The 12,333-nt window shown below is 46.5% G+C and overlaps 1 protein-coding gene across 3 annotated transcripts in view; it reads left to right on the top strand.

The window, feature by feature from the left end:
• The window catches only part of LOC131135265 (cadherin-4), a 141,174-nt gene that overhangs the window by 113,207 nt on the left and 15,634 nt on the right, over positions 1-12,333 (top strand). For all 3 annotated transcript variants that reach the window (XM_058081086.2, XM_058081085.2, XM_078794465.1), the window contains one exon: positions 6,920-7,092. In XM_058081086.2, the coding sequence (XP_057937069.2) occupies positions 6,920-7,092 (173 nt within the window). The remainder of the gene's footprint in view (positions 1-6,919; positions 7,093-12,333) is intronic.

Raw genomic sequence — 12,333 nt, 5'->3', positions numbered from 1 at the left:
TCATTGTTTTCATGATAGGCAGCTTTGCTGAGCAGTTGAACATGGGTGTGGAAGCTAAACACGAAACAGGAAAAGGTGATTTCAATCAATGATGTTGGTTTTTAGGATGTACATCAGGGGTATTGAACTCAAACTCAAATAATACTCTAATACTCAAGCTGAGGTCCGGTAAAATTGAAACCATTCATGGTGTATAGGTCCAGTTTGGTACTGGACCATGTTTGGGTCCTGACTTGGACTGCGGTCTTCCGGTTACTAATCTCTGCTATACATCCATTGACCTCCATTTTAACCTACTAGAATTTGGACACACAAAACGAGTCAAAGAATGTTGGGTTTGATAAGACGAGACCTGTCATCAAATATCCCAGCATGACGAGCATTCAAACATCCAAAATGGCAGCTTCTCAGAGGTACAAACCCAGGCTCCGAGGAGGTTATTAGCCAATATCTTATCAATATCAACGACGGTTAGGGCTGCTTGTCCACCCCTAGCCCCTCCCACATCACAGATCGCTTTCGCCCTTGGGTCGTTGTTTTGCACTTTTTCCAAGAGCATGGCGATAGGAACAAGCCCCGGGCATCGTAGCAATGCCGGCACTTCCTTTGGCTTATGTTTTCTTTCTCCCTCATCACAGAGCATGTGAAATGCTTCCTTCTGAAACAGTCAATGTTTAAAGTGACAAAAGGCTACGAACGTTCCAATCTTACCATCACTGCGTTTGCCCCCCCGCCCCAGTAAAATCACATTCAAAAAATTCCTTAGAGGAGCAAATCCGCAAAAAGTCAACCGCGATGGAGCGAGGATATTGTTTAATACCCACCAAGAAAAGGGCTCACTCTGTTCATGCCGTTGTTCAATAGAGGTGGTGGAACCAATGCACAGAGTGAGACCTCTTCCTGCCGTTTGTTGCCGTTTCTAAGCGGAGGCAACATGTCATCATGACTGTCAGCATTAAGACTAATATTCATCCACAGGTGAGACTTCCGGACTATTCTGCTGATTTATTCCAACATCGGAAGCGCAGTGAAACATGAAACCTTGAGCAGCGGCGGCGGTGGCGGCGGCGGCATTGGATGCGTACCTGCAGACACACTTATCAGAGGTCGACTGAAGCACTACGACACATGTCCCGATCTAATGTAGCATGAAGAAGATCTACAGGGAGCTATTACCATCACCAGATGTTCCACTGGGAGAGATCCAAGCTAGCATCAGGCAAACATACCAATTTGAATCAGCTTTATTTGTCACTTTGTCACCACGACACACAAAGATTCCTTCACCTGGCAGAATGATAGCGTTCGTCTATTCTCTTGTTTTTGTTGACATGCATACCCAAATTCCAGTTACTAGCTAGTTTGGCAATATTTGCAAAGGATTACATTAGATTAGATTACATTAGATTCTATACGGTCACAGTTTTGTAGGAGATTGTTCCTGCCAACCAATTAGTCAGTGATTAGGGAAATTGCATACAATATCACGTTGACAGAAGGATGTTCACATTCATATGAATTGTGTTCATTGGTGGATTCAACTCGGATATTGTCAATAATTCTATTTCCACTCCTCGTTTGGAAATACTAGTTGAAATGAGGATTAGCCTAAAATGCTGTTAGCCTAAAATGTCGTGTCCTCTGCTTTTGTTGATTTAGTGTTTCGGCCTTTCAGGGTGGGAAGTCACCTTCCCAAGCATCTTCTTTTATCAGATCCCAAAGGTTTACCTATTCAACCTGGGATATACAGGATCTGTAATAGTTTCATATATTCCGGTATTCAGATTTGGGCATTTAACTTCATTTTGTGTGCACAGTATTACAAATACACACTGTAATTTGCTCTGGTGCTGTTGGAAGACGCTGTAATCAATTTCAGCTCATCACATTATGATAATGATTATGATTGGAAGAGGAACAACCGATTCAAACATGACGAGAATGTTATGACTTTCTCCCAAAACTCTTTAATTGGCACAAATTGTCTCCAAAGCTTTTGGTCGGAACACCGCCATGATCCACGCATACCCTGCAGTGTACGCGTGGAAATACTACTATGGCTCTCTCATTTGCATATTTGCATATGCATATATAGACAAACAACCATTGGGGGGGGGCAATGAAGCTAACATGCATGTTCCACCACGTTATCCCAATTCGCCAAATGCTAGTTGTCTGTTGGCACCACTAGTGTACTACTAGTTATACGTACTGTACCTGTTGGCACCAGTAGTGTACTACTAGTTATACGTACTGTACCTGTTGGCACCACTAGTGTACTACTAGTTATACGTACTGTACCTGTTGGCACCAGTAGTGTACTACTAGTTATACGTACTGTACCTGTTGGCACCACTAGTGTACTACTAGTTATACGTACTGTACCTGTTGGCACCACTAGTGTACTACTAGTTATACGTACTGTACCTGTTGGCACCACTAGTGTACTACTAGTTATACGTACTGTACCTGTTGGCACCAGTAGTGTACTACTAGTTATACGTACTGTACCTGTTGGCACCACTAGTGTACTACTAGTTATACGTACTGTACCTGTTGGCACCACTAGTGTACTACTAGTTATACGTACTGTACCTGTTGGCACCACTAGTGTACTACTAGTTATACGTACTGTACCTGTTGGCACCACTAGTGTACTACTAGTTATACGTACTGTACCTGTTGGCACCACTAGTGTACTACTAGTTATACGTACTGTACCTGTTGGCACCACTAGTGTACTACTAGTTATACGTACTGTACCTGTTGGCACCACTAGTGTACTACTAGTTATACGTACTGTACCTGTTGGCACCACTAGTGTACTACTAGTTATACGTACTGTACCTGTTGGCACCACTAGTGTACTACTAGTTATACGTACTGTACCTGTTGGCACCAGTAGTGTACTACTAGTTATACGTACTGTACCTGTTGGCACCACTAGTGTACTACTAGTTATACGTACTGTACCTGTTGGCACCACTAGTGTACTACTAGTTATACGTACTGTACCTGTTGGCACCACTAGTGTACTACTAGTTATACGTACTGTACCTGTTGGCACCAGTAGTGTACTACTAGTTATACGTACTGTACCTGTTGGCACCACTAGTGTACTACTAGTTATACGTACTGTACCTGTTGGCACCACTAGTGTACTACTAGTTATACGTACTGTACCTGTTGGCACCACTAGTGTACTACTAGTTATACGTACTGTACCTGTTGGCACCACTAGTGTACTACTAGTTATACGTACTGTACCTGTTGGCACCACTAGTGTACTACTAGTTATACGTACTGTACCTGTTGGCACCAGTAGTGTACTACTAGTTATACGTACTGTACCTGTTGGCACCACTAGTGTACTACTAGTTATACGTACTGTACCTGTTGGCACCACTAGTGTACTACTAGTTATACGTACTGTACCTGTTGGCACCACTAGTGTACTACTAGTTATACGTACTGTACCTGTTGGCACCAGTAGTGTACTACTAGTTATACGTACTGTACCTGTTGGCACCACTAGTGTACTACTAGTTATACGTACTGTACCTGTTGGCACCACTAGTGTGCTACTAGTTATACGTACTGTACCTGTTGGCACCAGTAGTGTACTACTAGTTATACGTACTGTACCTGTTGGCACCACTAGTGTACTACTAGTTATACGTACTGTACCTGTTGGCACCAGTAGTGTACTACTAGTTATACGTACTGTACCTGTTGGCACCAGTAGTGTACTACTAGTTATACGTACTGTACCTGTTGGCACCACTAGTGTACTACTAGTTAGACTGTATTCTGTGTTCTACGGTGTTCTGTTGTAGCAGGTAGAATTAAGAAATATTGAAACCTTTAAAAGTTTCTAAGATGTCATGTTTTACGCTTCCAGGCAATTTTTCGTTAATGGTGGAATGAGCAAAATGGCTGTTTTGATAGTAAAGGTTGCCGACCCCCGGTCGAGACCGTATGTGTCATTTGGCAGGCCACAAACAAATCTTGTTGAGGGCCACAAAAAGCCCGGGGCCTGGACTGGTGGTTGTATCTAAATTCAGATCTCCAGCTCTCGTCTGACTATCTCCACTTGTCCGCACCGAGAGGAACATCAGCCCCTGGGGACATTGGGTAATCTGAGCTCCACATACACGGCGTCTCTGAGAAGCACCCCATGCCTTTAATGTGACCTTTTCATTGGTACGAAGGATCGGGACTGACCGAGTTTCCAGTGGCTGGTTTTCCCAACTTTCCACCCTTTTGTCCCTTCGGCAGTCAGCCCCATTAGAGACTGTGTGATCATGGTACCCACTCATTGTTTCAGCCCTTACGACCTCTGCCCCCCCCCCACCCCCCCACACTGATAAGAGCAGACCATCCATCCATGCTCGCTATTTGGACTTTTTTACTTCCCTTCCATCCCTTCTGCTGCCTGGCGTTCCATTCTCCGTATTGCTCTCCAGCCATCGTCCTCTTCCTTTCCAATATTCCCTCTAATTGAGAGGCAGATGTTGACACTGGCAGACTTTATCTAGCCGGCGGATATAGCTCACATGATGATGTCACATGACCAACAATACGCTAAAATGATTTTGGTGAAAAAGCAATTAGGATTTGGTATTAGCGTTGAAATGAAAGTGGAATTAAACAGGCTCAGAGATGAAGCCTTTTGGGTCATCTTTGGATATGAGATGGGGCTATCGTCAATCCTTGTTATGATGGAGAAAAGCGGTAGAGTCCTCATGTGGAGGGGCTGATGCTAATTGAAGCAGGAGGCCGCACTGTCTTTCCTTTCCGGCGTTCCACGGACCGTCTCCGTCTCCGTCTCCTTCTCCTTTTGGATGCGACAAACCTGCTTAGAAACTTAATGAGCTTTGAAATGGAATTCTTGGCCACAATTATCCTGCCCACCAAGGTGGTCACAGGAGCCGTTGTGCCATCTAGAGCCAATTACCTGCCTGTACCCGCTCACCTTCTTAAACACCAAACCATCTTCCTAAAATGGATGAATATTAGAAACTCTCCAAGTGAAAGACATTTCTATTTGTTGTGGAACCTCAACATCATCCAAAGCCACTATATTGGGACGTTGACTCTCTTATTTATTTTTATATTTTTATTTTAATGCGGAAGAAGAGAAATGCTTCCACCGTCTCACTCAAGCACGCTAGAGCTTCAGTCCTCTCGTTCCTCAGCTGGCCGCCTCTGGCGAGACAGTTGTTTCTCTCCGCAGTCGCAGCAGCCTGCAAATGGCTGCCTGATGCAAAGTGACATTTCCACAGAACCCTGGCGGAGAGACGAGGTAATCTCTCCTTGTTCCCGCACAAAGTGTTTCTAATTGCCTGGTTGCACCCGACGGCCCAGCTGTCAACACGTGTTGATCAATAATTCCCAAGGAAGGCGGCGGCGGCGGCGGCGGCGGTGGCGGCGGCGGCAACAGGCTCCCTGTAAACACGTCATGGCGACACGTGTATGCATGCAGATAACCCCCCCACCCCCACCACCCCCCCACACCTCCAACATGCAATACGGCTATGAACTGCTGCACTGACAATTACCGTAGTACTACTACTACTACTACTACTACTACTACTACTACTACTTGACTGAAGCACCTTTCTTACCTGGACATTTACCTGCACACCCTAGCCTGTCTCTTCACCTGGAAGGAAGGAAGGGAGGAAGAAAGAAAGGAAGTGAGGAAGGAAGAAAGGAAGGAAGGGAGGATGGAAGGGAGGAAAGATGGAAGGTAGGACAGAAGGAAGGGAGTGAGGAAGGAAGGAAGGAAGGAGGAGGGAAGGAATGATGGAAAGTAAGAAGGATGGAAGGGAGGGAGGGAGGAAGGAACATAGGAAGGAAGGAAGGAAGGAAGAGAGGAAGGAAGGAGATGATGAAGGAAGGAAGGTAAGAAGGAAATAAAGGATGGGAGGAAGGAATGAAGGAAGGGAGGAAGGAAGGAAGAAAAGAAGGGAGGAAGGAAGGAAGGAAGGAAGGAGACAAGGAAGGAAGGAGGGGAGGAAGGAAGGAAGGAATGAAGGAAGGAAGGAGACAAGGAAGGAAGGAAGGAAGGAGACAATGAAGGAAGGAAGGAGGGGAGGAAGGAAGGAAGGAAGGAAGGAAGGAAGGAAGGAAGGAAGGAAGGAGACAAGGAAGGAAGGAAGGAAGGAGACAATGAAGGAAGGAAGGAGGGGAGGAAGGAAGGAAGGAAGGAAGGAAGGAAGGAGACAAGGAAGGAAGGAAGGAAGGAGACAATGAAGGAAGGAAGGAGGGGAGGAAGGAAGGAAGGAAGGAAGGAAGGAAGGAGACAAGGAAGGAAGGAAGGAAGGAGACAATGAAGGAAGGAAGGAGGGGAGGAAGGAAGGAAGGAGACAAGGAAGGAAGGAAGGAAGGAGGGGAGGAAGGAAGGAAGGAGGGGAGGAAGGAAGGAAGGAAGGAGGGGAGGAAGGAAGGAAGGACGGAAGGAAGGATGGAGACAATGAAGGAAGTAAGAAGCCACAGTGAAAGAGCATCGTAGCGTCCACGGCAGCCACCGTGTTGCCGAATGCTGAACTAATGTGTGCCAGAAAGGCCAAGATGGCGGCGCCGGTCACCAAATGGACTTCAGCGATGGAAGGATGTTCTTCCAGCTCGGCTCTAAGCAGAAGACAAACGTTGGCGCTCGGAATAAGAGCTTATATAACTGGTTTTGTTTTGGTGCTCTTCCGGATAAAAGCTCCGGCTGGAAAAGTCTCTGCCAGATAAGACGGGATGTCAGAGCAATTTGCAAAGTCTGATTGACTCGTTCGGGGGGTTGTAAGTGAAATTCCCGGCCTATGATATCGTGCCAAAAGCCATTAATGACGGCATTAATCAGCCAACCCGCTGAGCGCTAAATCTTCTTTGTAGTTCGACAAACACCGTGTGCTTTTTTCCACAGGCTCATCGGTTATGCAAGTGACAGCCAGCGACTCGGACGACTCCACCACAGCCAACGGCATGGTTCGATACCGCATCCTCTCCCAGACCCCCCACAGTCCGATTCCCAACATGTTCACCATCAACAGTGAGACCGGAGACATCGTGACGGTTGCAGCCGGCCTGGACAGAGAGGTGCGTGGGGGTCGTTCATCACGTCATCCGTCCGTGTCCTTGGTAGCCAAAGGTCATAACCCGGCCACCGTGTGGGTCGCCAACACAAAACACAAACACAAAAAAAAGAGGGAATTATGATAAAATGCCCGTCTAAAATTATTTCAGCCATTTTGGGAAGCTCTTCCCCCCCAGGAAAGGAGGGAACAAGGACGTTAAATACCGACATGCTCCAGCCTCCTCTGGAAGGACGATGCATCTCTAACAGCATCATCTCCCTCAGCCGAGGAGGTCTTCTTTTCTCATCAGCTGCTGGAACGCGTGTTCACCAACCTACACAGCAACGCCACCGCATCACGTCCCTGCACCCTCGTCTAGCTTCTTCTGCTAATGAGGGCCATCACGCAGCTTCTCCAGCACTTTAGCCACGGTCGAGGCCAGCAGTGCATCCCGTTCTTGCCGCAGGAACCCCAAAATGGAAAGATTGAAATTCCGATCCTGTCGTGGTGACTATAATTTGGTCCTCATAACTTAGTTGGTTGGCTTTTAGGGCGGCCATAAAAGCACTATTGATTGTATGTCATAATGTTTATACTCTGAAAAGTCCCGGCGGTCCTGCTCAGCACTAAACCCAGCCAGTCATCGCTTTTCCATGGAAGCTGGGTTTAACAGGGAAGTGAGCATCATTAGAAAGAAAAAAAGCTTCAAGTTAAAATCTAAAGAGCAACAGCAGAATCAGTCCCAAAAGTCCCCCTGGCCCCCCACTGAAGGGGGGAGGGCCAGACTCACGTGGGGGTATTTGCTGAAGCATGACATAAGATCACTCCATTCATGAATACTTCCTGCGTGAACAATGTAAACACCTTCATGTGCTGGTTCTCGCCTTCTCTCACAGTTCAGCTAATCCTCATCCACCACGCTGGTGTCTAATTCAAATATTCATTGCTAATTAACAGCCGCAGGTGGGGGGGGGGGGGTACATGGGTTTAGCGTAGCCATGGTTTCCCTCGACGTTACTGAAAGACAATTATTGTTGTTAGCATTCTCCTCCAATAGCCTTGCTCATCCGCCCCCACATTGTGACCCCACGTGCCCCCGCTTGCCCCAGTCAACAAGCTACCAGCGTTGCTACACGAGCATGTCGATGTTGTCCGTGTGCATCATCCTGGCGGGAGGACGCTTGCAGGCTTTTCCCACGGATTGTGGTATTCTTCCGAGTAATTCGTGTTTAACGTCACTGCAACTGCTCATTAGTCCTTTTCTCGTGATACAAGAAATACTTCAACGTTGAGGAGAAGAACTCAACAACTAATGCTATAATTGATCTGATGATCATTTGACACAAATACTATAAATAATCGCAAAGAGTGATGAAGTCATGACACTAGAAATAAAGCTCCAAGGTCGCTGTGACATCATCGTCTCCACGCCATTCTCCACTGGGATAGCTCAAGAAGAGTAGCAGCACACTTGCGGCATGTGGTAAACATCCTCCATCGCCACTTTGTGGTTGGACTACAGCCAATTAGTCCACGTAGATGGATATTTAAGTCAATGCTAATTATTCTTTGCCTAAATGATGCATCTCAACAATCCAAATGTGTAAACGGACTAAAAGGAGCTCATCACACGAGCACAAGTTGTTTCATTTCAGTCTCTTATTATGTCTACTATTTCGAGAAATGTGAGTAAAGATGACTATAGGGGTGTTATTTCATGTCCAGAGGGCTCTAATAATGTTCAGGACCCTATTTAGGTGGTTGTAAACAGGTTTTCTATTCTCTAACTACGAAACTATTCCATCCATAAATAAGGACTCGTACTTCTCAGAAATTGACTTATCATGGGTCTGGAACCAATTACCTGCAATAAATGGGGGTTCAATACCCGTACCAGAGAATAGTCTACCCTTGAAGGTGTTTTGCTGGACCTCTTCTGGTGTGGCATCCATGCCGCCGCCTACCAGGAAGCTGCTAATTATCACAACTCCACGTGACATAAACATGGCGCGCCCCAGCCATGCTCGCCGCCACAGCTGGTGTGGAACTGGTCTTTTGTAAGCAGCGGCTGTCCTGGCAAAGCGAGCCGCTGTCTTTCATTACCCCGGGATGTCTCAATCCCACACGAAGCCCAGCCTGGAAGCGTCTGGTGTGGCATGATGTGATGTGGCTCGACGCCAGGCTCTCTGCCGTGCGGATGCCAGCCCAGAGCGGGACCGCCTGGCCTGGGGTTCCTGCAGGGGATGGCTTCCTGCAATCTGGCCCCATTAGTGCCTTTGGAGTCCAAGCGCAGAAACAGGCAGCGGGTCCGCATCCTTGAAACAGGCCGGGGGCCGTATTGTCTCTAAACTCACAGCAGCGCATCCACGGACGGGAGCGGGCCAGCGAGTCCACGTGAGGATTGTGAGCAGGTTGGCGAATGAAGAGGAGGCGGAGGATGTGGTTTTGGAGCCGTCACTGAATCAAGAGAGCAGGAGAAGGCGTTCACAATACGGTTTTTACATCATTTTGTGTTGAACTTGGCTTGGTTTTCTTCCCTGCTCAAGATGCTAAACGACACGTTTGCTTTTCAACACCAGGCAACATGTTCCATTCTTATGACATCAACATATCAGATGATTTGGACCCATCTGACCTTCTTTCTTGGGCCATTTTCTTATGTTTAATGATTGCGTACCTGCGCCATGTTGGTCATGCCCCTGTTTACTTCCTGCGTTGTCATGGTGATTTGGATGGTGGTCTGTTGTTCTTCATTCTTGCTGGTGCATCGATGTGATGTCTGTTTGATTTAGTTTGTGAGCTGCGCTTAATATGACAGACATGTCTAAGTATTGATTTTATTTCTCTCTACAAAAAGGATGAATAATTACCATACTTTTTCATCTGAAAAATGAAACTCAATGAAAAGGGGCGGGGGCGGGGGGGGGGGGGGGGGGGGGGATTTGGAGCTGCTCACAGCCAGGAGATGGAGGACTTGAACATGTTGTGAATTCGGTGTGATCGATTATGGATAGTTGTCAGTCTGTCGGTGCCCGCCAACTGGGGGGCGGACTGGCGATTGGCTACCAGTCTTCATGGGGTTTGTGTGTAGATCTGGACTGTACAAATAGAAATACCACAAGTCCTAAATTGCTTCCAGACTCGACTGTGACAAGTGAATTTTCTCAACCTGGGATTCCTTATTTATAAGTTGAATTTAGTTGTAGTTTATAGTAATTATAATTAGTTATAATTTAAAAACCTTCTTGTGACATTTTAACATTATTAGTTAGAGCCCTCTAGAAATGGAATAACACCCCTATAGTGACCTTTACACTCATATTAGCCAATGTAGTAGACTAAAAAGTCGTTGCTATGAATGTTAACTTGATTCAGGCCATGAAGTTTGCTAAAACATGCTAATGGACAGGAATGATTTATCAATTAGTATATTTGGTAAAAACATGACAGTGAAGCTGAGTGAAGACGACTGCAAGCGAAGAAAGCCACGAGAGTAGAACTGAAAAGAGGATGTGTTCTGTTCTAATGACCAGGGTGATGGTCAGCACCGTTGCCTCCCAGGAACCTCCCCAGGTTTGTTCTTCAGAGCTTTCCGTGTGGATTTTACGTCTTGACCCACGTCCGTCACTGTAGTTCTCCCATAAGCCAAAAGCATCCATGTTTTTATTGCCCGGCGTTATGGATGTGAGTGTAAATGGTTGTTTATCAATCTCACCCTCTCATGGAGTCAAGTCGCACTCTCCTTTGGTTCTTCGTCCGCCATCCCCCGAGCTCTTTGGTTTTGTTTACTTTTCCTACCTTGTCCTTGGCCGTGAATTAAGCCTTAAGCAAACACAACCACGAGCAGCCGCTATGTTTTTATCTGATCAAGTGCTTGCTTACGACCTGACTCGCTAATGAAGTGACCCTGCTGAAAAGTCAGTCGTGGAAAAGCAGCGTAAAACACGCACTTGCATGCGGACGACATGGATGGAAGATATCATTCCGCTTGACGTTGTCTATCGGGATGAACGTCTGTGCTGGGATTTTGGGACAAGGTCGTGCTAGGCTGTGATTGAATTGCTTTGCATTTCCCAAAGACTAATTAGAGAGCTTCTTAGTAGCTGGTTTGGCCAATTTGGCCGTGTGTGTGCGTACGTTAGTTTCCCACCTGTTCATTCTTACTGGAGCGTGCACGTGGGCCCTGGAAGGTCCATAAACATGGAAGTACCCTCTGATGAAAGATAAAACCCTGCGAGAAAGGCTTCGCTCTCATTCCCGACTACGACAGAGCTCCGCCTGCTGGCGGCCTGGAAGAAGGAGGGGTCCATCATAGCTTTGCGTTGTCAGTATCCACCGTATTTATGTTCTGATGTACGTGATCGGCTCTTAATGAGACTGCTGAGCCACTCGTTCAGTCTGAAGTACTTAATGAAGGGCCGAAGTTATTGATATTTCATTCTTACACTAATAAAGGTCAGGCTGCTAAATGCGTCTTCATGAATAGGATTGTTTGGGTGTGGACTAATGAGAGTCTGTGCACTTAATAATGACTCAGGGAGATCTTAACGATCTCAGTTGACGTCCACTACGGTCTTGATGGGGCGGTCCATCCAACATCAGCTGCATGTTTAATTACCAAAAAGCGTTGGTCGGAGAAAATGAAAAAAGGAGTTGTGGAACCAACATGTGATCAGAAGTACAGTAGAACCTCGGTCTTCAGACGCCATGTTTTTTGTCCGATTCAGTTTTCGACAAAAATGTCTCCTAAATATATGTCTCAGTTATTGTATGGCCAAACCGCGGCCAAAGAAAGCATCCAAGCGTTGGTTCCTCAGTCTCAGTGAGTAATGGATAGGGCCTCATTTACAGTTGGGACACTATAGACAGATTCCAGCCAGGGAAGCCCTTTATTGATTCATAGACATGGAATGCAAACATAACGATGACCAACTCTGTTTCTACCTCCTTTCTTCCTCCTTACAAGCAATGTTGAGGATGTGCTCAATTGCGTAATCCAGAGTGTTACGTGTACCTTTTTCGAGTACAGTTGCAAACTAACCCCCGATGACGCCATCTTACAGTATATTCATGGGTAGTATCAGTTTGTAGCCGACATCTAAAAACATGCTAGCTTCATTGTCCACTCCAAATTGTCCATAGGTATGTGGGTGGGAGTGGTTGTTTGTCTATATGTGGCCTGTGATTGGCTGGCCACCAGTCCAGGGTGGACCCCGCCTCAGCTGGGATAGGCTCCAGCAAACCCTTGTGGCCCTAATGACGA

This window comes from Doryrhamphus excisus, linkage group LG11 (genome assembly GCF_037039965.1).
Source record: "Doryrhamphus excisus strain RoL-2023G ecotype Guam linkage group LG11, RoL_Dexc_Guam_v1.1, whole genome shotgun sequence".
Classification (NCBI taxonomy): Eukaryota; Metazoa; Chordata; class Actinopteri; order Syngnathiformes; family Syngnathidae; genus Doryrhamphus; species Doryrhamphus excisus.
Note: the sequence above shows the minus strand (reverse complement) of the source record. Positions and strands in the feature narration are given on the sequence as shown.